The sequence below is a fragment of the Sciurus vulgaris genome, assembly GCF_902686455.1.
Source record: "Sciurus vulgaris genome assembly, chromosome: 17".
NCBI lineage: Eukaryota > Metazoa > Chordata > Mammalia > Rodentia > Sciuridae > Sciurus > Sciurus vulgaris.
In genome coordinates, this window is record NC_136478.1 from 43,042,973 (window position 1) to 43,064,892 (window position 21,920).

General features: G+C 40.3%; 1 protein-coding gene across 4 annotated transcripts; it reads left to right on the forward strand.

Moving 5' to 3' along the window:
* The first annotated feature begins 1,819 nt into the window (after positions 1-1,819).
* On the forward strand, positions 1,820-21,903 carry PDCD2L (programmed cell death 2 like). 4 transcript variants are annotated; one of them, XM_079118567.1, is made up of 7 exons: positions 2,398-2,509; positions 2,627-2,793; positions 2,932-2,992; positions 4,892-5,265; positions 7,677-7,784; positions 14,299-14,447; positions 21,707-21,903. In XM_079118567.1, the coding sequence occupies exons 1-7, from the start codon at positions 2,402-2,404 to the stop codon at positions 21,835-21,837; spliced, it is 1,098 nt and encodes a 365-aa protein (XP_078974693.1). In that variant the 5' UTR covers positions 2,398-2,401; the 3' UTR covers positions 21,838-21,903. The 4 variants fall into 4 exon arrangements, with proteins under 4 accessions (XP_078974695.1, XP_078974693.1, XP_078974694.1 ...); XM_079118569.1 differs by lacking the exon at positions 2,627-2,793 and having other exon boundaries at positions 1,820-2,509; XM_079118568.1 differs by lacking the exon at positions 7,677-7,784.
* Positions 21,904-21,920: the final 17 nt, after the last annotated feature.

Genomic DNA, 21,920 nt, shown 5'->3' on the forward strand with positions numbered 1-21,920 from the left:
GTTGCTGAGGATATTGTTCTGTGGTAGAATACCCCTGGGTTTAATCCCTAGTACTATCCCAAAAAACTCCAAAACTATGGTAGGCATGTGCTTTGCACAAGATCTAGGTTCAAACCCCAGCACTATGTGTACACACACACCACTGGAAGAGAGACCGGTAGGTAGTGTTAGGAGGTAAGCAGATGACAGGTTGGGGAAAGGCCACTACCTGTTGGAGAATGTCTTGCTGGATTAGCAAGAATAAGAATTTTGAAGTCACCTTTTTTTTTTTTAAGTTGTAGACGGACACAATACCCCTATTTTATTTATATGTGGTGCTGAGGATCAAACTCGGTGCCCGACATGTACCAGGCGAGCACTGTACTGCTGAGTCATACCCCAGCCCTGAAGCCTCCTTGTAATAATATAAAAATATCTTGGGAATTAGCTAAAATAACAATCTTTATCTGTAAGTTGTCCAGTCTCTAGCTAGACTTGAAGGGAACATCAGGGTCAGACTTCACAAAGTCTTTTAAGGCTGTCAGGTTGGTATAGTGACAAACCAGGAGTAACCAAGGAAAGGGGCAGTTTGGGGCTGGAACCAAACATTGCAAGGTTGATGCTTCCCTCTTTGAAGCATGGGTCCTTGAAAACAGTCCTTTGCACATCTTGAATCTATGAATCTTGAAATAGTGCTTTTGCAGCTTACGGTTCTTAAATATCATGTTTATTGAGTATAATTTACATACAGTAAAACTTAACTCTGGTATACAATTTTGAGGGTTTTTTTTTCTGTCATTGAAATGTGTGTTTAACCAATGAGCCACATCCCTTTATTTTTTGAGACAGATCCCGCTAAGTTGCTGAGGCTGACCTCAAACTTACCATCCTGCTTCAGCCTCCTGAGCTGCTGGGCTTACAAGCACAAGTGCCACTGTGCAGGTTTACAATTTTGAGTTTTGGCAACTGTATACAGTTATGTAACCACCCCAACAGAAACATTCTTCTCACCTCAAAAAGTTCAGGGCACCCTCTAGTGGCCAGTTCCTACCCCCTGAAACCCAATTCCTGGCAACCATTGACCTGATTTCCTGAAGTTTTGCCTTGTCCAGAACACAGCCTTTTGTGTCTAACTTCTTTCACTTAACATGTTGCTTTTGAAATTAACTCATATTGTGCTATTTTAATTTTTTTATTATGCCAGATGTAGTGTCGCATGCTTGTAATCCCAGCTACTTGGAAGGTTTAGGCAGGAGATCCAAATTCAACGCCAGCCTGGGAAATTTAGGAAGACCCTGCCTCAGAAAAAAAAGGTTTAGGGATGTAATTTAGTAGTAGAGTGTCCCTGGGTTCAATCGCCAGTACTCTCCCCACCCCCTGGGGGGGCGGGGAACCACACTTCCAGTATAGAAAATTCCCAACACATTAAAATTGAGCAATACAGTAAACTACTCTGTGTCTCTGGCATAAATATTAACAATTACCAACTCATAGCCAATTTTATTACCCCTACATCACTTCTTTTTGTTGTATCCCAGATACATCATTTTACCTATTCCCATTTCAGTATCTAGTTCTCAAAATTAAGGACTTTTTGATTTTCTTTTCTTGCTAATGGCAGATACTGTTACCAGGACCCAAACCAGAGGCTGCTGGGGTCCCCAGGGACTGAACTTTTTCCACCCACATCAAAAGTAAGAGGAAGGGGCTGGGGTTGTGGCTCAGTGCTAGAGTGCTTGCCTAGCATGTGTGAGGCACTGGGTTCCATTCTCAGCACCACATACAAATAAATAAAGGTTCATCAACAACTAATTAAATATCTTTTTTAAAAAAGAGGAAACGTGGAAATAAAAATGAATTTAATCAGTTTGGCCAAACCTGGGAAGCCAGTTAATCTGCAGAAACTTTGTAATTTACAGGAACAAAGGCCAAGAAATATGTTTGTAGATTTAATTAAGCTGTACTAGCCAGAAATATAATTTCGGCTTTTCAACCTCGGCTGGGCACCCGCCTAGAATTTGGGGGCAGCCTCTCAGCTTCCATTCTTAGAATGAGGAAGCTGGGATGGAAACCAGGAAACGGGGATGGGAATAAAACTGGGGCTTTTAATTTCAAAGTTGCCCCGTTACAATGCCATTATCTGGTCTAAAATTTTTATTTTAAGGTAAAGTTTTTTGACAAGATCATGTCATAGTAGATGGTGTTTTCTTCCCATCGCAGCGCATTAGAAGGCACATAACATCTGGGCGCTCCCCCATTTTAAGCCATGCCACCAGTAGTTTTATCTGAGCCCAAATATAAAATTAGACTTCAGTATTCTCAGAACCCACCTGTTCACTGGGCGGGGTTCTCTGGGGCACGTGATGCGCATGCGCAGAATGGTGCTTCTCGGCTGCCGTACTTCGCTTTTCCAAAGGTTGTCATGGCGGCCGTTCGGAAGCCGGTGCTGCTCGGGCTCAGAGATCTGGCTGTGCATGGCAGCCCCACGGGGCCAGGTGCCTGGACTGCTAGCAAGCTGGGCGGCATTCCGGTGAGGGCGAGCGCAGCAGCTGGGGTGGGCGGGTGCTAGCGAGGAGTACCTACGCAGCGAGGGAGCAGGCGAGGTTAGCGGAGAGAGTCAGGGTCTGAGCGCTTCCCCCTTCCTTAGGATGCCCTGCCTGCCGTAGCAGCGCCGAGGCCTGTGTGTGCACGCTGCCAGGAGCCTCAAACTCTGGTCGTGCAGGTGTACTGCCCGCTGGAAGGCTCCCCGTTTCATCGGCTACTGCACGTGTTCTCCTGCGCGCGTCCCGGGTGCGGCAACAGCGGGGCGCGCAGGTAGGCAGGGTATGCCCGGAACCGCGCGCAGGATGTCGCGCCGAGTGGGCGGAGTTGAAGGGGCGCGTGGGACTTGAGGCAGGTAGGCGGGATGGGAGTCTGGGGTGGAGCTCTCACTGTTGTGTTTTTACCCTGAAGTTGGAAGGTGTTCCGCTCCCAAAGCCTGCAGGTGCAAGAGAAAGAGGCACAGGACGTTCAGGTAAAGCAGCTGTGATTGGCATATTATGTTTTGCTCTAGTTTGAGGGTATTTTCCAAAATATCTTAAAACCAACGTTTAAGCTATGTTCTTTGAAGTACAGTGGAATTGGTTTTGCTCTTTCAGAACCATGAAATGGTCCAGGCGTTGTGGCACATACCTAGGATCCCAATTATTCAGGAGGCTGAAGCAATAGGACCCCAAGTTGGAGGCCAGCCTGGGCAACTTAGTGAGACCCTGTCTCGAAATCTGGAGATGTAGCAATAGTAGAGCACCCCTGGGTTCAATCCCCAGTGGGGCGGGGGTAGTTTTATAAGCTGAAATAGACTTAACCCAGGAATTTAAATATTTACAAACTGCATAGACTGGAAGAGGCAATTTCAGGAATGACTTCCTGAACCCATACCTCAAATGGTCCATGGTCCATCTGCTGGGCTACCTCTCCTGCAGTCCAGAAGCTGAGGTGTGATGTGGTGAAGTGCAAGCCATTCTGGTCACAAAATTGTTGCCTCTCTAGTCTTGTTCTACTTATATTTACAGACTGACTTCCTTTTTTTTTTTTTTTTTTTCTTTTTTAATACTTTTAGTTGTAGGTAGACACAATATCTTTATTTTATTTTTTTAATATTTAGGCACCACTCTAAATTTATTATAAAAAATAAAAAGATATGGAAAGAAAATAGACTGAGACGTATTCAAACAACTCACTGATGTATTAACACATTTCTTTCCTTGCATATATTAAATGAAATAATAAATATTGCCAAGTCTTTAAGTCATGTAAATAAAGGAAAACTCTAGGAATTCTCTAACAGCCTCAGTGTTGAGCTGGGCTGCATTCAGTTACACAGTTTGAAGGTGGCTGAGATGTGTGTATCTGTGCATAGAAGGAAAATCACAAATTACAGAAATACCTAACAGGACCAGCCAAACATGCTGAGCCCAGGGCAATGTAACTAACTAGTAGGGTGCACAATGGCCAGTCACTCCCATGGAATATGGCTCTCCATGAGCAAGGATTTTCTCTTCTGGTTCTTCAGATTGGGCTGACAGGTCTGGGTTCTCCTCCCTTGTCTTTAACAGCAAATTTCTTAGATGCCATGGCTTTACAGATTTTCCACAGCAATTATAGGACCTGTAAATCCCAGCTATTCAAGAAGCTGAGGCAGGAGAATCATGAATTCAAGGCCAGGTTCAATCTCCAGTACTATGATGGTGGCGGGTTTGGGTTCGGGCTTTGTTTTGTAACTATCCAGGGCCACAGGCGGAGTAGTACCTGGTTGTGGAAACTCTGACTAAAGAGGCAGCTGGCTACCCCAACCAAACTTCAGAAGCTTGGGGGAATTCATTTTTCAAGCTTGCTTCCCTTTTCCCAGGCTCTCCCTGCGCGACTGGGAACTCAGCCTTTATTTTATTTTTATGTGGTGCTGGAAATCGAACCCAGGGCCTTACATGTGCTAGGCAAGCACTCTGAGCTACAACCCCAGCCCCTGGCTTCCTTTTGCTTCATGGTATTTCCACTAAACTCTCTCAAGTTTTTGTCTCTTTCTGGTGGACCCCATAAACATACATTGATCATATCTGAAACCTTAGCTGCTAAGGAGTCTGGGAACTGAAGTTCTTTCCTTTCAATCTCTGCAATATATAAAGCACAACAAAAAGGATTTTGGAATAGATGGTTGAAGAAGACACTCGCTGTATCTGCCCCTGAAAAATATATACTTAATACTTGTATTTAAGTACTTAATTCACCTTTGATGTGCTATCCAGTGTAGATGGAGTCCATGTAGTTAAATACTAGGGTCTCCTTCAATAAGGTGAAGAGATGGATTGCTAAAGCCAAAGGAATAGATGAAATCTCTTAAGTGTGATTGGACTTTATTTGCTGGGTATTCTTCCAGAAACAGGAAAATGGCCTCATTGCTGAGAACTGGTGTGAAGGTGCAAATGACTGGGGAAGTGACAGTGAGGAGGCACCTCCACCACAGCTTACCTTGGATTTTGTTCATGAGTCTAACTGTGCCACAGATGTGGACTGCACTGCCCAGCTCCAAGACCTCTGCTTGCGGGACACTGTCCTGGATGCTGCTCATTCTGTACCTCCAGGGGAAGGGATGACCTTGCCTACTGCAGTGCCACAGTTCCTGCCCTACTACATCTGTGTCGTAGATGAGGATGATTACAGAGATTTTGTCAGTCTAGAACATGCCCACAGCCTTCTGAAGGACTATCAACAGAGAGAAGGAATTGGCACGGAAGAGTTGCTTTCCCAAAGGTGAGAATGTGTGCTGGTGAAGTTGAGAAGTGACTTGATCAGGAAGCTGCCACGGTAGGTGCTATCTGGTTTTTCCCCAGTTCCAGGGGGAACTTTTCCAGGCAGAACTTGTGTGGTAGGATCTTTCTGCTTCAGTCTTGTGTGAGAAAAGGATACACAGGTAGGGGGGAATCTCATCAGCCAACTTGAGTGAACTTGAAGATACTTTGGTCTATTTACAAGTGCCCTCAAGAAAATGAACTGGGATGACTGGAAGTGGTAGCATAGGCCTGGCATCCCATTGACTCAGGAGTCTGAGGTAGGAGGATTGCAAGTTCCAGGCCAACCTCAGCAACTTAGCAAGATCTTGACTCAAAAAACAAAAAGGAGCTGGAGCAGTGGCGCACACCTGTGATCCCAGCAGCTTGGGAGCCTGAGGCAGGAGGATTGTGAGTTCAAAGCCAGTCTTAGCAAAAGCAACTGAGTGAGATCTTGTCTCTAAGTAAAATACAAAGATAAGGTTGTGTATGTAGCTCCCTGACCAAGTGCCCCTGAGTTCAATCCCTGGTACCCTCCTCTCCTGCCAGAAAAAGAAAATTAAGCAAGCTGAACAGACAGAAGTTAGAGATGCCAAGTGTTTTCAGAAGGTGCATTCACTATTTAACTTTTTTCTGCATTTTTCCCCCTTCTTTTTTTGTGGTACTGAGGTTCAAACCCAGGGCCTCATGCATATTAGGCAAGTGTTTTACCACTGAACTACATCCCCAGCACCCTTTCTGATTTTTTTTATTGTTTGCTCGATTAGTTATACATGACAACAGACTGCATTTTGATTCATTGTATACAAATGGAGTACAAGTTTTATTTCTCTGGTTGTACATGATGTAGAGTCACACCATTTGTATACAATCATACATATATGTAAGGCAATGATGTTTGTCTCATTCCACCATCTTTCCCTTTCTGTTTAAAAAAAATTTTTTTGAACTCAGAGGTGCTTAACCACTGGGCCACATCCCCAACTATTTTCGTATTTCATTTAGAGACAGGGTCTTGCTGAGTTTCTTAGGATTTGTTAAGTTGCTGAGGTTGGCTTTGAACTTGTGATCTTCCTGCCTCAGCCTCCACATCCTCTGGGATTACAGGTGTAGGCCACCATGCCCAGCTTTTTAAATGTTTTTTATAGTAGAGGCAAGTGAGTCGTTTTTCGTTTTTTGTTTTGTGTGTGCATGTTCGTATACCGGATTGAACTTGGGAGCACTTGACCACTGAGCCATGTCCCTAGCCCTGTTTTGTATTTATTTAGAGACAGGGTCTCCCTGAGTTGCTTAGCACCTCACTTTTTGCTGAGGCTGGCTTTGAACTTGCAATCCCCCTGCCTCAGCCTCCTGAATTGCTGGGATTACAGGTGTGCACCACCTTGCCCGGTGTAAGTGAGTTTTTAAAATGCCTTTTGTAACTGGGTGCGGTGGTGCATGACTGTAATCCCAGCAACACTAGAGGCTGAGGCAGGAGGACCATTTTTGCTATTGTATTAATATAATTAAAACAGGATATTAGTAGAGTTGACCTAGTTCTTTGCCAGGTCTGTTTTACTTATGGACTTCTTAAATAAATTACCCCAGAGTTGAAAATGACTTGGGAGAATTGTGAGCCAGTAGGCTACAGAAATGTATTATGAGCTGCAGTTGTTATTTTTGTGTGTGTGATAATGGGGATTGAGCTCAGGGTGCTCTAATGAGCTACTTTTGAGCGGGGGTACTGAGGATTAAACCCAGGGGTGTTTTATTGCTGAGCTACTGCCCCAGGCCTTTTTATTTTAAGACAGGGTCTCACTAAATTGCTGAGGCTGGCCTGGAACTTGTGTTCTTGCTACTTTAGTCTTCTGAGTGTCTGGGATTATAGGCATGTGCCTCCATGTGTGACTTTAAATATTTTTGATATTTAAATTTTGTGTATGTATTTACATTTTCTTTTTTGCCGTATTGGGGCTTGAACTCAGGACTTGTGCAGGCTGAACATGTCCTCTATCACTGAGCTAACTCTATTTCCAGCCCCTGGTAAAAAAAAAAAAAAAAAAAATTAATTACTGGAGTGAACCCAGGAGGATTGTCTATCTCTGATCCCTTTTATTTTACTTGTGTGTGTGGAGGGTTACTGGAGAGTGAACCCAAGGGTGCCTTACCAATGAGCTTCATCTGCCAGTTTTTTATTGTTTGTTTGTTTTTGAGATAGGGTCTTGCCAAGTTGCCTGGGCTGAGTTATGATCCTCCTGCCTTAGCCCCAGCCCAGCAGGTTGGGATTACAGGAGTACACCACCCCAGCAAGTTTTTTTTTTTTTTTTTTTTTTTTTAAGAGAATTATTTTGTTTTCTCAATCCTATAATTCTCTGGATATTCACACTCAAAGGTGGTTTCTGCTTCTCTTTTTAGTTTTTCTAGTGATGGTGAAAAATATGAGAAGACCAAAATTAAAAGTGGAGATCAAATATTTTACAAATTCATGAAGAGAATTGCTCCTTGCCAGGAGCAGATTTTGAGGTAAAGGAAGCAATTTTCTTTAATTTATTCCTTCTTTCCTCCCTCCCTCCCTCCCTCCCTTCCTCCCTTCCTCCCTTCCTCCCTTCCTTCCTTCCTTCTTTCCTTCCTTTCTTCCTTCCTTTTGCAGTACTGGGATTGAATACAGAAGTACTCTAAGCCACATCCCTAGCCCATGTGATCGCAAGTTCAAGGCCAGCCTCAGCAACTCAGTGTTAAAATACCCCAGGTTCAATCCCCAGTATCACATCAAAATTAGTTAATTTAAAAAATGAATTTAAAAAATGGGATTGGGGATGTAGCTCAGTAGTGGAACACTTGCCTAGCGTGTTCAGGGCCCGAGGTTCAATTCCAGTTACCTGCAAAAATAATAATAAAAATATAACCAATCTGTTCAGATAACCATTGTTTCCTGTGTGTCATTTCCAGAGTTTCTTTTTACAAGTACAAGCAAATGTGATAACGTATTACTACCCCCCCACACTTTTTTTACACACACAAAAAAGCATTCTAGACATATTCTGTATTCTGATTTTTTTAACTCTATGGTATATCTAGGATTATAATATTTGTATCATACGATATAGGTATATTTAACTTTTTAAGAAAGAGCCAAACTATTTCCATGCTGGTTATACCATTTACCATTTATTTATTTGATCTGTCTATCTTATCTATCTGGTTTTACCATTTATTTATTTTATCTATCTACCTACCTACCTATCTTAACCTACCTACCTACCTATCTTAACTTTTTTTCAATACCAGGGATTCAACCTAGGGGCCCTCCCCCAAGCCACATCTCCAGCCCCACCCCCTTTTTTTGTTGTTGTTATTTTGAGACAGGGTAAATTGCTTAGGTTCTCACTAAGTTGCTGAGGCTGACCTCAGATTTGGAATCCTCTTGCCTCTGTCTCCCTATTGCTGGGATGACAGGCATGCGCCCCCATACCCACAGGTCATGCCATTTACGTTCCCACACCCAGTGTAGAATTCTACTTCCTGCACGTCTTTGCCAATACTTGGCATGTTCTGTTTTTAAGTTTATCCATCCGAAGAGTATAGTGGTATTTCATTGTGATTTAAATTTGCATTTTTCCATTGACTAAAATATGGTACCTTTTTAAGAACTTGTTTTTCATCTGTGTACATCATTTTTGATAGTGTTAGTTTAATTTTTTTTTTTCTTTTTTTTTTTTTTTAAAGATTGTCTTGCTAAGTTGCCCAGGCTGGTGTCAAACTTCAATCCTCCTGTCTCAGCCTCCTGAGTACCTGGGATTACAGGTTTGAGTCACCCATTCTTGTCATCATTTCAAATCTTTTGCCACATTTTTATTGGATTATTTATCTTTTTATTGAATTCTAGAGATTCTTCATATTGTCAGGAGATATGTGTTTCTCATATTTTCTCCTTGTCTGTTGTTTTTATATTTATTTATTTATTTTGTGGGAATTTAACTGGACACTTTACCACTGAGCTAAGCTGTACTCCAGCCTTTTCTTTCTTTCTTTCTTTTCTTTTCTTTCTTTCTTTCTTTTTTTTTTTTTTTTTTTTTTTTTTTATTGTAATTTTTTGGGTCTTTTTAAGTTGCTTAGAGCCTCCTGAGGCTGGCCTCAGACTTGGAAACCTCCTGCTTCAGCCTCCCTATATCCACTGGGATTACAGGCATGGGCTACATGCCCAGATTGTGTTTTCATTATGGTAACATTGCCCTTTTTTTTCTTTCTGTGACGGGTGTCCAACCAGGGCCTTGTGCACACTAGGCAAGTGCTCTATCATTTATTTACATTCCCAGCCCAGTAAGACTCCTTTTTTTTTTTTTTTTTTTTATTTCTTTTCTTTTTGGGAATCGAATCCAGGGCCACTTTACCACTGAACTATATCCCCTGTCCTTTGTATTTTTTGTTTCAAGATGGTTTTGCTAAGTCATACAGGCTATCCTTGAACTTGAGATCCTCCTTCCTCAACCTCGCGTTACTGGGTTTACAGACATGTACAACGGTGCTCAGTGCAATAACATTTACTTTTCAAGAGAAGATTTAAATTTTGATCCAGTCCAGCCAGGTGCAGTGGCACATGGCTATAATCCCAACAGCTCAGGAGGTTAAGCAGAAAGATTACAACCTCAAAGCGGCCTCAGCAACTTAAAGAGTCCCTTGGTAACTTAGTGAAACCCTGTCTCAAAATAAAATAATAAAAAGGGATGGGGTGTGGTTAAGTGCCCCTGGGTTCAATCTCTGGTACTCACACACAAAACAAAAACAAGTGTACTATAATTGTGAATATATCATTTTGTACTTTTAATTATGTCAGTTTTTGCCTTATGAATTTTCTTCCCCACTTTTTTTATTGGTGCGTTATAGTCGTACATAATAATGGAATTTGTTGTTATATATTCATACGTGCACACAATATAACAATATGCTTCGGCCAATATCACTCCCCAGCACTTCCCCCCTCCCTCTCAATTTCCCACCCTTTGGTCCCTTTTCTCTACAGATCTCCCTTTGATTTTCGTAAAATCCCTTCCCCCCACTTTTCATTTTCTTTTTTCTTCTCTAGCTTCCGCATGTGAGAAAAAAAATATGACTCTTGACCTTCTGAGTTCGACTTATTTCGCTTAACACGAAACCTGATCTTTAGTTTCATCCATTTTCCTACAAATGACATAATTTTATTTTTCTTTATTTTGCCTCATGAATTTTTTTTGGAGCAGGGCTAACCACAAATTGAACCCAAGGGCACTTAACTACTGAACCACATCCCCAGCCCTTTATTATATTTTATTTTGAGACAGGGTCTTGCTGAGTTGCTTAGGGGCCTCACTTAGTTGCTGAGGCTGGCCTTGAACTGGCAATCCTCCTGCCTCAGCCTCCTGAGCCGCTGGGATTACAGGTGTGCACCGGCTGCCTCATGAAATTTGATGCCATTTAGGATTGCTGCATTTACGAATAGGAAAAGAAGAACTCAAACTCTCACTATTTGCTGATGACATGATTCTATATTTAGAAGATCCAAAAATTCCACCAGAAAACTTCTAGAACTCATAAATGAATTCAGTAAAGTAGCAGGATATAAAATCAATATCCATAAAGCATCAATATGCATAAATGCATTTTTATACATAAGCGACGAATCCACTGCAAGAGAAATTAGGAAAACTACCCTATTCACAATAGCCTCAACAAAAATAAAATACTTGCAAATCAGTCTAACAAAAGAGGTGAAAGGTCTCTACTATGGACACTACAGAACACTAAACAAAGAAATTGAGGAAGACCTTAGAAGATGGAAAGATCTCCCATGTTCTTGGATAGGCAAAATTAATATTGTTTAAATGGTCATACTACCAAAAGTGTTATACAGATTCAGTGCAAATCCTATTAAAATCTCAATGACATTCTTCATACAAATAGAAAAGTCAGGCATGAACTTCATTTGGAAAAGTAAGAGACCCAGAATAGCCAAGGTAATCCTTAGCAAGAAGAGTGAAGCAGGAGACATCACACTACCAGACCTTAAACTATACTACAGTGCAATAGTAACAAAAATGTCTTGGTATTGGCACCAAAATAGGCATGTAGACCAATGGTACAAAATAACAAGGCAGAGGCAAACTCACATAAATACCGATATCTCTTACTAGACAAAGGTGCCAAAAATATATGTTAGAGAAAAACTAGCCTATTCAACAAATGGTGCTGGGAATACTGGAAATCCATATGTAACAAAATGAAATTCAACCTCTATCTCTCACCCTGCACAAAAATCAACTGAAAGTGAATCAAAAAACTTAGGCACTAGAACAGCGACCCTGTGCCTAATAGAAGAAAAAGTGGGCCCAAATCTTCATCATGTCGGCTTAGGACCTGACTGTCTTAACAAGACTCCTAAAGTACAAGAGGTAAAATTAAAAACCAATAAATGGGGCTGAGGCTGTGGCTTAGTGGTAGAGCACTTACCTAGCACGCGTGAGGCACTGGGTTCGATTCCCCAGCACCACATTAAAAAACTAAACAAACAGGATAAAGGGATTGTGTCCATCTACAACTAAAAATATTTTAAAAAAATAAAAATAAAAATCAATAAATGGGATGGATTCAAACTAAAAAGCTCGTTCTTAGCAAAGGAAACAATAATTTGAAGAGAAAGCCTACAGAATGGGAGAAAATCTTTACCACACACACCTCAGATAGTTGCTTAGCACCTTGCTCTTCCTGAGGCTGGCTTTGAACTCGCAATCCTCCTGTCTCAGCTTCCAAAGCTGAGAGATTACAGGTGTGTACCACTGCACCTGGCTCAAAAACTTTTAATATATTTGGTCATGCATGTTTGTTGGAAAGAGTTTCTCAGGTTTTATCTATATAAAAGTGTAGTTAATGTTTATTTTAAGTGGATCTTTTTATTGAATGTAATTTTTTAAATTTATTTTTAACTGATACATAAAAATTCTGTATAATGATAGAGTGCCATGTAATATTTTAATACATCTTTAAATCAGGTTAAATAATATATTTTTATTAAACATCACATTTTTATGGTGAAAACATTCAAAATCCTTTCTTCTAGCTTTTCTTTTCTCCCTCCACCCCTTTGCAGTAGAAGGGATTGAACCCATGGCACTTTACCTCCGAGTTATATGCCCATCCTATCTATATTTATTTGGGTACCAGGGATTGAACTCAGGGGCACTCCTCCACTGAGCCACATCTCCAGCCCTATTTTGTGTTTGATTTAGAGACAGGGTCTCACTGAGTTGCTTAACACCTTGCTTTTGCTGAGGCTGGCTTTGAACTTGCCATCCTCCTGCCTCAGCCTCCTGAACTGCTGAGATTACAGGTGTGCACCACCACGCAGGACCCTTTTTATTTTTTATTTTGAGATGATTTTACCAAGTTATCATGGCTGGTCTTGAATTTGTGATTCTCCTGTCTCACCGCCTCCTGAATAGCTGGGACTATAGGTGTGTACTGCTGTGCCTTGCCATTCCACTGTTTTCTTGCCTTTATCATTTCTATTAGAAATTGGTGTAATTAAGGGGATATATGTAGCTCAATGGTAAAGTATTTGCCTAGCATGAGCAAGGCCCCGTATCAGATACACACACACACACACACACACACACACACACACACAAATTTTGCTGTAATTCTTTTTTTTTTTTTCTAATATTATTTGTTGTAGATGGACACACCACCTTTATTTTATTTATTTATTTTTATGTGGTGTTGAGGGTGGAACCCAGTGCCTCACAAGTGCTAGGCAAACACTGTACCACTGAGCTACAACCTCAGCCCTATGATTCTATTATTGTTCTTTTGCTTATAACATGTCTTTTCTTGGTTTTCAGCAATTTGATTATTAGAGATTCATCCTTGTGTGTTTGTTTTAATTTTTCTTGCTTTGCTTTTCCTGAGCTTTTTGGACTTAGGGGTTGAAACTTTTGCCTGTTACCTCTATTTGAAATATTTCTTCTATTCTTCTTTTTAAGCTCTCCAATTATTTGTATGTTCAATTATTTGCAATTGTGCAATGGAGGCTAAAGATGTAGCTCAGTGGTATAGAGCACTTGCCTAACATGCAACAGGCCCTGGGTTTGATACTATGAAACAAAGAACAAAAAAACTGTACTGTGATTTTTAAATGCTCTCTTTTTGGGGGTTTTACTTTTAGTTCCATTTGGAATAATTTTTATTTGCTTTTTCTAAAATTCTTGTTTTTATTGTGTCCAGTCTATTGCTAAATTTTAATGATTGGAGGTGTTTTGTTTTTTGTTTTTTAATATTTGTCTGTCTGTCTGTGTTGCCCAGGCTGGCCGAGAGGCTCTGGACTCAAATGAGCCTCCTGCTTCAGCTTCCTAAGAAGCTGAGATTACAGGTGCTCACCATCACGCCCAGCTTAGTTCTTTTTTTCTGACATAGCATTTCGCATTTGTAGCATTTCTATTTCAATCTCTTTTAATTTCCATTTCTGTGCTGAATTACTCTTCTATTTATGCCTGTTAACCTTTACCACTACATTCTTTTACATATTTATCACTGGGATTTTAAAGACCCTGTCTGATACAACCATTGTCTTGTCTGTGGGTCTTCTGGTATTGACTTCCTTCACGAGTTAAATTTACCTGCTTCTTTACCTATCTTATATTTTGATTTGTTAGAAATTATATGTTGGAGAATAGTAGATAATAAAGTAAATATATACCCCTAGAAAGGCTTGCCCCTTTGCTATAAGACCAGTAGTGTGGCGGTCTGAGTCCATGTACTCTGCGGTTGGACTGGGCTGGACTTCATTGCTACCTTAGTTTGACTCAGTTCGGCATCGGCCAGACTTCAGATACCTTGCTGTACTTTATAGACTTGCTGCTCTTTTTTTGGCCTCTGGAGAATTTCTTTGCTCTCTTGTTTTGCTCGCGTTACTCTCTAGGAAAGGAACTGTGTGAAACATGGCCTCAGGATTGGGGTATGACTGTATTATGTGGCTCCGATTTCAGGTTTTTCATTTTCCTTGTTGTAGGTATTCTTGGAGTGGAGAGCCACTCTTTTTGACCTGCCCTGCACCAGAAGTCACTCGTGTCCCAGCCTGTAGCCACTGTGGAGGACAAAGGATATTTGAATTTCAGCTTATGCCAGCATTGCTCAGCATGCTTCAGAGTGCTAATTTAGGTAAGCTTTATTAATTTGAGTTGGTGCATTTCTGGAATTATTTTGGTATTAATATTTTTTGTTTTTGTTTTTGTTTAATTCTAAAATAACTTAGAATTTTGCAGAAAATTTGGGAAATTAAAATTGTTTTAAGAAATTTATAATATAACAATGCTGGGTATAATTGCATATACCTGTAATCCCAGTGACTAGCATCTGAGGCAGGAAAATCTCAGGTTTGAGGCCAGCCTGGGCAACTTAGCGAGACCCTATCTTAAGATTAAAAAACAAGGGCTGGGGAGATAGCTCAGTCGGTAGAGTGCTTGCCTTACAAGCACAAGGCCCTGGGTTCGATCCCCCAGCACTGCCAAAAAAAAAAAAAAAAAGATTAAAAAATAAATAAAAAGGGATGGGGATATAGCTCAGTGGTAGAGTGCCCCTGTGTTCAATCCCCAGCACCATCAAAAAGAAAAAAACAATTTATAACCTAACCAGTCTAACACAACTACTAATAACCATTTTGGGTGATTAGAGGCTGAGCATTTTCCACCCTTAATATTATTTTCATCACCTTATTATACAACCAAAATTAATAATCATGTAAAAACATTTGCTTAGCTGGGTGCATTGGCCTGTGCCTGGACCTGTAGTCCCACCTACTTGGAACATGACGTGGGGGAATTACTTGAGGCTAGACTGGGCAACATAGTGTCTTTGTCTCACAAACAATGGCAAAAAATATAAACAAATAAAAAATAAATTATCTTCTAAATGATTATAACTAATATTTTATAATCATTAGTTTTTAGAAAATTTTAAAGAGAAATGTGAAATTTTTTATAATAAAAGTACATTATGTTAGTCAGCTTCACATTACTACAACAAAATATCTGAGGCTATTAACTTTTATAAAGATGGCCAGGTATGGTGGCATACACTTGTAATCTCAACTACAAGGAAGGCTGAGACAGGAAGATCACAAGTTCAAGTCTGCCCTTGGAAATTTAGCAAGACCCTGTCTCCAAATAAAATAAAAAGGGCTGAGGATATAGCTTAGTGGTAGAATGCTTACATAGCATGTGGGAGTCCCTGGGTCTAATCCTCGTACTGCGAGAAAAAAAAAAAAAAGACAAAACCATAAAAGGTTTATTTTGGCTTATAATTCTGGAGGTTACAGTCTAATATTAAGTAGTTCCAATGCTTTGAGCCTGTTGCAAGGATAGTGTATCATAGTAGGATCATGTGGCTGAACTGGCCAGTAGAGAGAGACAGGCTGTTCTGGAGTCATGTAATCCTCTTCTGGGGTATGCCTCAGTGACCTAAAGACTTCCGACTCTCTCTAGGCCACCTCCTAAACACTCCCAGTAGTAGCACCATGGAGACCAAACCTCCTCCCCTCTTTTCTTCTAGTAATGGGGCTACAACTCAGGGTCTTGTGCATGTTAGGTAAACACACTGCCACAAAGCTACATCCCTAACTCTTTTTATTTTTTAATTTTTATTTATTTCTAATTTTTTTCTTTTTTTTTTATGGTAGCCATTCTTATGTCAGGTAGCATCTCATAGTGGTTTGTGTTTGTTTGTTTGACTGGTTGTTCTTTTGTTGTTGTTGTTTTTTGAGTGGTACTGGGGTTTGAACCCAGGGTGCTTTACCACTGGGCTAGAGTCCCACCTCCTCCCCCTCTTTTTTAAGCCATTGAATAATTGCTTAAGATAACAACCTTTATTGTGTTTTTGTTGTTGTTGTTATTGTTGTTTTTATTAAGACAAAAAGGGACCGGGTGCAATGGCGCGCTCTTATAATCCCAGTGGCTTGGGAGGCTGAGGCAGGAGGATCGTGAGTTAAAAGCCAGCCTCAGCAATTCAGTGAGGCCCTTAGCAACTCAGCAAGACCCTGTCTCTAAGTAAAATATAAAAAGGGGGCTGAGGATGTGACTCAGTGGTTAAGAGCCCCTGGGTTCAATCCCCAGTATCAAAAAAAAGACAGCAAGGGGTAAAACCCAGATAGTCAGATCTCTGTCCATTTTTATCCCATTTACAGAATAAGCCTCCGTTCTCTAATTTATACTGGGACCAAGCCATATTACAGGAGGAAAAAAAATCAATCTCCTTTTTTTTCTTTTAAAAATCTTCTGCCTTAAAATAATTCCAGTTATTGCCAGTCGTGGTGATACATGCCTCTAATCCCAGCAACTCAGTAGGCTGAGACAGGAGGATTGCAAGTTTGAGGCTAGCTTCGGCAATTTAGCAAGACCCTTAGCAATTTAGTGAGACCCTGTCTCAAAAAATAAAAAAGACTAGGAATATGGCTCAATGGTAAAGCGCCCCTGGGTTTAGTCCCCAGTATCAAAAATTAAAATTCCAGGTATTTAAAATGTAAGGGGTAAATTCTCAGGCATATACATTGAATCACCCATAGTCTTCAGTGGTTTTCTGAAAAGAAAGAAAGAAAGAAGCAGACAAACAAAAAGACAGGCCTGAGGCTACCTACTCGTTGAGTCCCTACCCAGGATTGGACTTTTTTCTTTTTTAGTACCAGGAATTGAACCCAGGGGCCCTTAACCACATCCAGCCCTTTTTCCTAAATTTTTTTACTTTGAGACAGGGTCTTGCTAAATTGCTGAGGCTGGCTTTTAACTAGCAATCCTTCCACCTTCTCCCAAGCCACTGGAATTACAGGCATGCCCCGTGGTGCCTGGCTGGAATCTGTTCCATGTTGTATCTTCCGGGTATTCTTTGTCCCCATTGAGATTTGACCTTTATATCTGTCCCATACTGACTGCAAATTATTTGTGGTACAAGTGTCATTATCCTTGTTATATAGTCCTCAGGGTGTTTGATAGTCCCTACTTAGGCCTCATGAAAAGAAATCCTATATGAAGAAGAAGAAAGAAAAAAAAAAATCCTTAAACAAAAATCCTCAAGATCTCAAGTAATCTAGGTACACATAAGAATTTACAATTTATTATTATTATTTTGGCGGGGTCGTGGGGATTGAACTGAAGGACACTCTGCCATCGTGCCACATCCCCAGCCCTATTTGGTATTTTATTTAGACACAGGTTCACACTGAGTTGCTTAGGGCCTCGCTTTTGCTGAGGCTGGCTTTGAACTTGAGATGCTCCTGCCTCAGCCTCCTGAGTTTCTGGGATTATAGGCATGCACCACCATGCTTATATTATTATTTTTTTTATTATTATTTTAAATAGCAAGGATACAATAAAACCTTGTAGAGGGCTTTGAGGCACTTTGGGATTGGACAAAGGTAAGTTTTAATAGAGATTTATTTATAGCTGACAGTAACTCTATGTAGGACAGAATAGTTCAGCTGGAACATGTAACATGAGACTGTATAAGAGTTTAAAGAAGGGAGGGAGGACATGACAAGAAGTTGTCCTCAGAACTTAGATTTACAGCAGTTGAGAGATTGTCCACTAAGTGTATCAGGTTTGAATGTAGTGATTAATAGAGGTTTGATTGTCATGTCAAGGCTGGGTTCCTCCAACAATGTGTCTTTTGGTGAACCCCACATTTGGAAAAACAAAGGGGTGCTCAAGATACTGTGAGACCAATCCCTCATATGTGTCTTCTGGATAAGCAGCTTAATTCCCTCTATCCTGGAATGGGGTATGTTGGCCTATCTTTGGCACTCGTATCAACAAGCACTCATCTTCCAGGGGAGAAAAGAGCTTTTGCCCAAGGAAAGGAGGAAGAAAAAGAGAAAAAAGAGATCATCTGTTTAATCCTGTAGAGGCTGAGAAACCTATAGGTGGTCCTGTATGCAATGTGAGAGAAGGAAAGGACTTTTAAAGACCATCGAGCTCCTTCACTGTTTTTTTTTTTTTTGGCTGGTGCTGGGGATTGGACCCAGGGCCTTGTGCTTGCTATGCAAGCACTCTACCAACTGAACTATATTTCCAGCCCTACCTTCACTGTTTTAGAGTTCACAGACTCTACCAGCTTCCTAAAACAGCATGAACAATCACCATTTTGCCACTTGAATGTACACAACTTGGGGATTTCCCAGCACCCAAGTACGGGAGCCATGGCAAGTGAGGCAGATTGAGGTTATGCTCTTCAGCCTTTGAAAGTGAAGAAAGTGGAGAGACACTAACATAAAAAGTCATAGCCAAATCAAAAAGAGAATATTTAAGTAGACCTACCAAAGTTGATGTCTCCAAAATTCCCCACGTGGGCCAATAAGAGATGTCACAGAAAAGAACACTTCTGAGAAGGGTCTGAAGAGTTCCCATAGGAGAGGGTGAATTCAACTCAGGACCAGTGGAGTTCTTGGCATATGTGATAGAAAAGAATTTCAGCATGTGCCAGACAAAGGCATAGCACAGGTTTATTTAGGATATAGGTATACATTCAAGGGAGGATGTGGGCTATCTCAAGAGTAAGAAGCTTCACCTGCCTTTTTATTTTTCATTTTGAGACAAGGTCAGACTAAGTTGCTGAGGCTGGCTTAAATTTATGATCCTCCTGCCTTTCAGCCTGCAGAATTGCTAGAATTACAGGCATGCGCCCGGCTTCTCATTGTGATTTCTATTTGTATCATCTTGAAAAAAATGTCTTTTTGAGTCCATTGCCCCTTTTAGTCAGGTTATTTGTTTTTGTTATTGTTGAGTTGTAGAAATTCTTTTTCTTTCTCTTTTTTTTTGGGGGGGTGGGGGGTGGGAAAGGGTGATGTTAAGGATTAACCCCGGGACCTTGTGCACCCTAGGCAGCACTCTACCTTTGAGCTACATCCTTTTTATTTTGAGATAATCTCTTACATATTGCCTAGGCTTGACTTTGCGATTATCCTGCTTCAGCCTCCTGAGTAGCTGGGATAGCAGGTGTGCACCATGCCTGTTTTAAATGTACTTCCTGGTAAATGTTTGCGTACATACACTCTTATGTACATACCCCCCAGATTAGGCGGAGAATGTTGCTAGCATCCAGGAAGGCCCCTGTGCCTCCTTCCCAGGCAGCAGGCCCCTTAGGAATTTTGCCTGGTCTTGAACTTCACATAAATGAAATCATAATGTGTAAATGCTGAGCCTGACTTTTCTATTTATCTTCCAAGAGCCCCTCCTTGTTGCTTATGACGTTTTGTGTTTGTTGTTTTGTAAGTTCGGTCTCTATCTTTTTTTTTTTTTTTTTTTTTTTTTTTTTGGTGGTGCTGGGGATTGAACCCAGGGCCTTGTGCTTGCAGGGCAGGCACTCTACCAACTGAGCCATATCCCCAGCCCTCTATCTTTTTTTTAAAGAAATACTTTCTCTGTTTTGTTGTTTTTATTTGTTACCTGCCTTGTCTGTTTCCTCCAGTTTGCCAGTTTCTTCTCTGCTTGTTGTAACTACTGAATTATATTGGAACTTTTCTGTTAATGCCTGATGATGTTTGCAGTGAAGAACTTCTGCATTTCTGATGTAGAACCCTGAAATCCCATTGAGAAATTCATTCTAATTGAGCATTCCATATAGAAATCTTTCAAGTGGAAGACTGTAAACTTAAGCTTTAAATGAGCTGTGAAGTCTGTTAAAATGTGTTTTGATCCATTAGTATATAAATACATAAAAAATTGTGTTTTCTTAAAACAGTAGCAAGGTAGAAGAACTAGAAGAGATTTTGTTGCTTGCTCCCTGACCATATGTATTATCACTGAAAACTAAAACAGTTAAATTTGCTGAAACTGCACTGTACTATGTAACATACACAATGCTAAATAGGTCTGCCTTAAAGAAAATTTAGGAAGTATTGTTGCTCAGTGTTGTTTATACTCATTTGCTGTGTGATATAAATGAAACTATCCCCACACACAGTTGTCTAATGAAAATTCTGTGGTTAATTATAATTGGCAATATTTATTCAAAAAGAAAATAGAATAAGAATGGCATTTATTCTAAAGTGCATTAATAAAACTACATTTTGAAAGTTAAAAACATGCCTGATGATGTTTGGTCGGTTGTTCTGTTTAAGTTCAAGTGGGCATAGAGAGCTAACTGGGGCTGGGTGCAGTGGCTGAGACCTAGAGACTTGGGAGACTGATACAGAAAGATTGCAAATTTGAGGCTATCCTGGGCACCTTAGAGAGACTACCTTAAAATAAAAAGGGCTGAAAATATAGCCCAGTGGTTATGGTGCTTGCCTAACATGCACAAGATCCTGGGTGCCATTCCCTAGCACACACACCCACAGAAGAGCACTAATTGGAAGTTTTGTGTGGAAGAACAGGATTTGTTTACTGGTCAGTGTCTCTGTTGTGTATTAGATAGCCCTAAAATGTTTGTATTTGGAGATTTTTTTTTTTCTTAATAGAGTTTGTTTATTTATTTATTTTTGTAAACAAATGGGATACATGTTGTTTCTCTGTTTGTACATGGCGTAAAGGCATACCATTTGTGTAATCATAAATTTACATAGGGTAATGTTGTTTGATTCAGTCTGTTATTTTTTCCCTTCCCCCCACCCCTGGAGATTTTTTTTTTTTTCCCCACAGAGGTGGTTCAGTTTCTCCAAGGAATGATCTTACACTTTCTTACCTTAATTGTAGATTAGCCATGATATAGCATTGATTAAAGAAGAAGGCTATAGATTTTCATTTTTTTTTTTTCAGATGTTTACCAAGCCCTCTATTTTTAATGGGTCAGCTCTGCTTTTGACTCTGCCTTGAATCCCTGTTCCTCCAGTCTTGTTCATTTTCTCCAAGGTTCCGTGGATTTGGTAGAAGCCTGGCTAAGCTAAGTGGCATGGCAAAGCTGGAAGTGTTTTCTACCAGTACCTCTGTCACATCTGGAGTATATTTTCCTGCTACTTTTTATTAAAGCTGGCTTTTGACATCAGAGTCAACTTATTATATGATAGACTGCAACTGAATTGTAGCTGAAAGCCATCGCATAGTTTTTGCTTTATGTAATTATATGTTTCAGCTTGTTAGATAAAATCATTCACTCCCTTTGGCAACATCAGTTATCCTGATACTGAGTCATCTTTCTCCTTCACTTCTGTTCTCTTCTACTTACTTACTTAACCTTTTTGTTTACAGTGAGCACTTAAGATGTGTCAGGCTCTGGTCTAAGGATTTCATATGTAGTAGCTTGTAACAACCTTACTATCATAATAAACACTCTATCACAGTGATGTACCATAATTTTCTCAAGGTGACAGAACTGGGGTTTGGACTCAGGCATCTTGTTCCAGAGTGTGTGCTCTGCCCACTAAGTACACTTTCACATTGTGTGTGCATCTCATAACGTTATCTTTGCTGGAATCCAGAATATGTTCTATTTTTCAGATCTTTCTGTGGAATTTGGAACAATTTTAGTTTATACGTGTGAGAAGAGTTGCTGGCCTCAAAATCATCAGACTCCCATGGAAGAATTTTGTATTATACAAGAAGACCCAGATGAATTACTGTTTAAGTAGAGAATTCCCTTTTATTTATATAAATTAAAACAAATGTTACTATCCAAATATATGTGTTTACTTTAACTCTCAAGTTATTACTT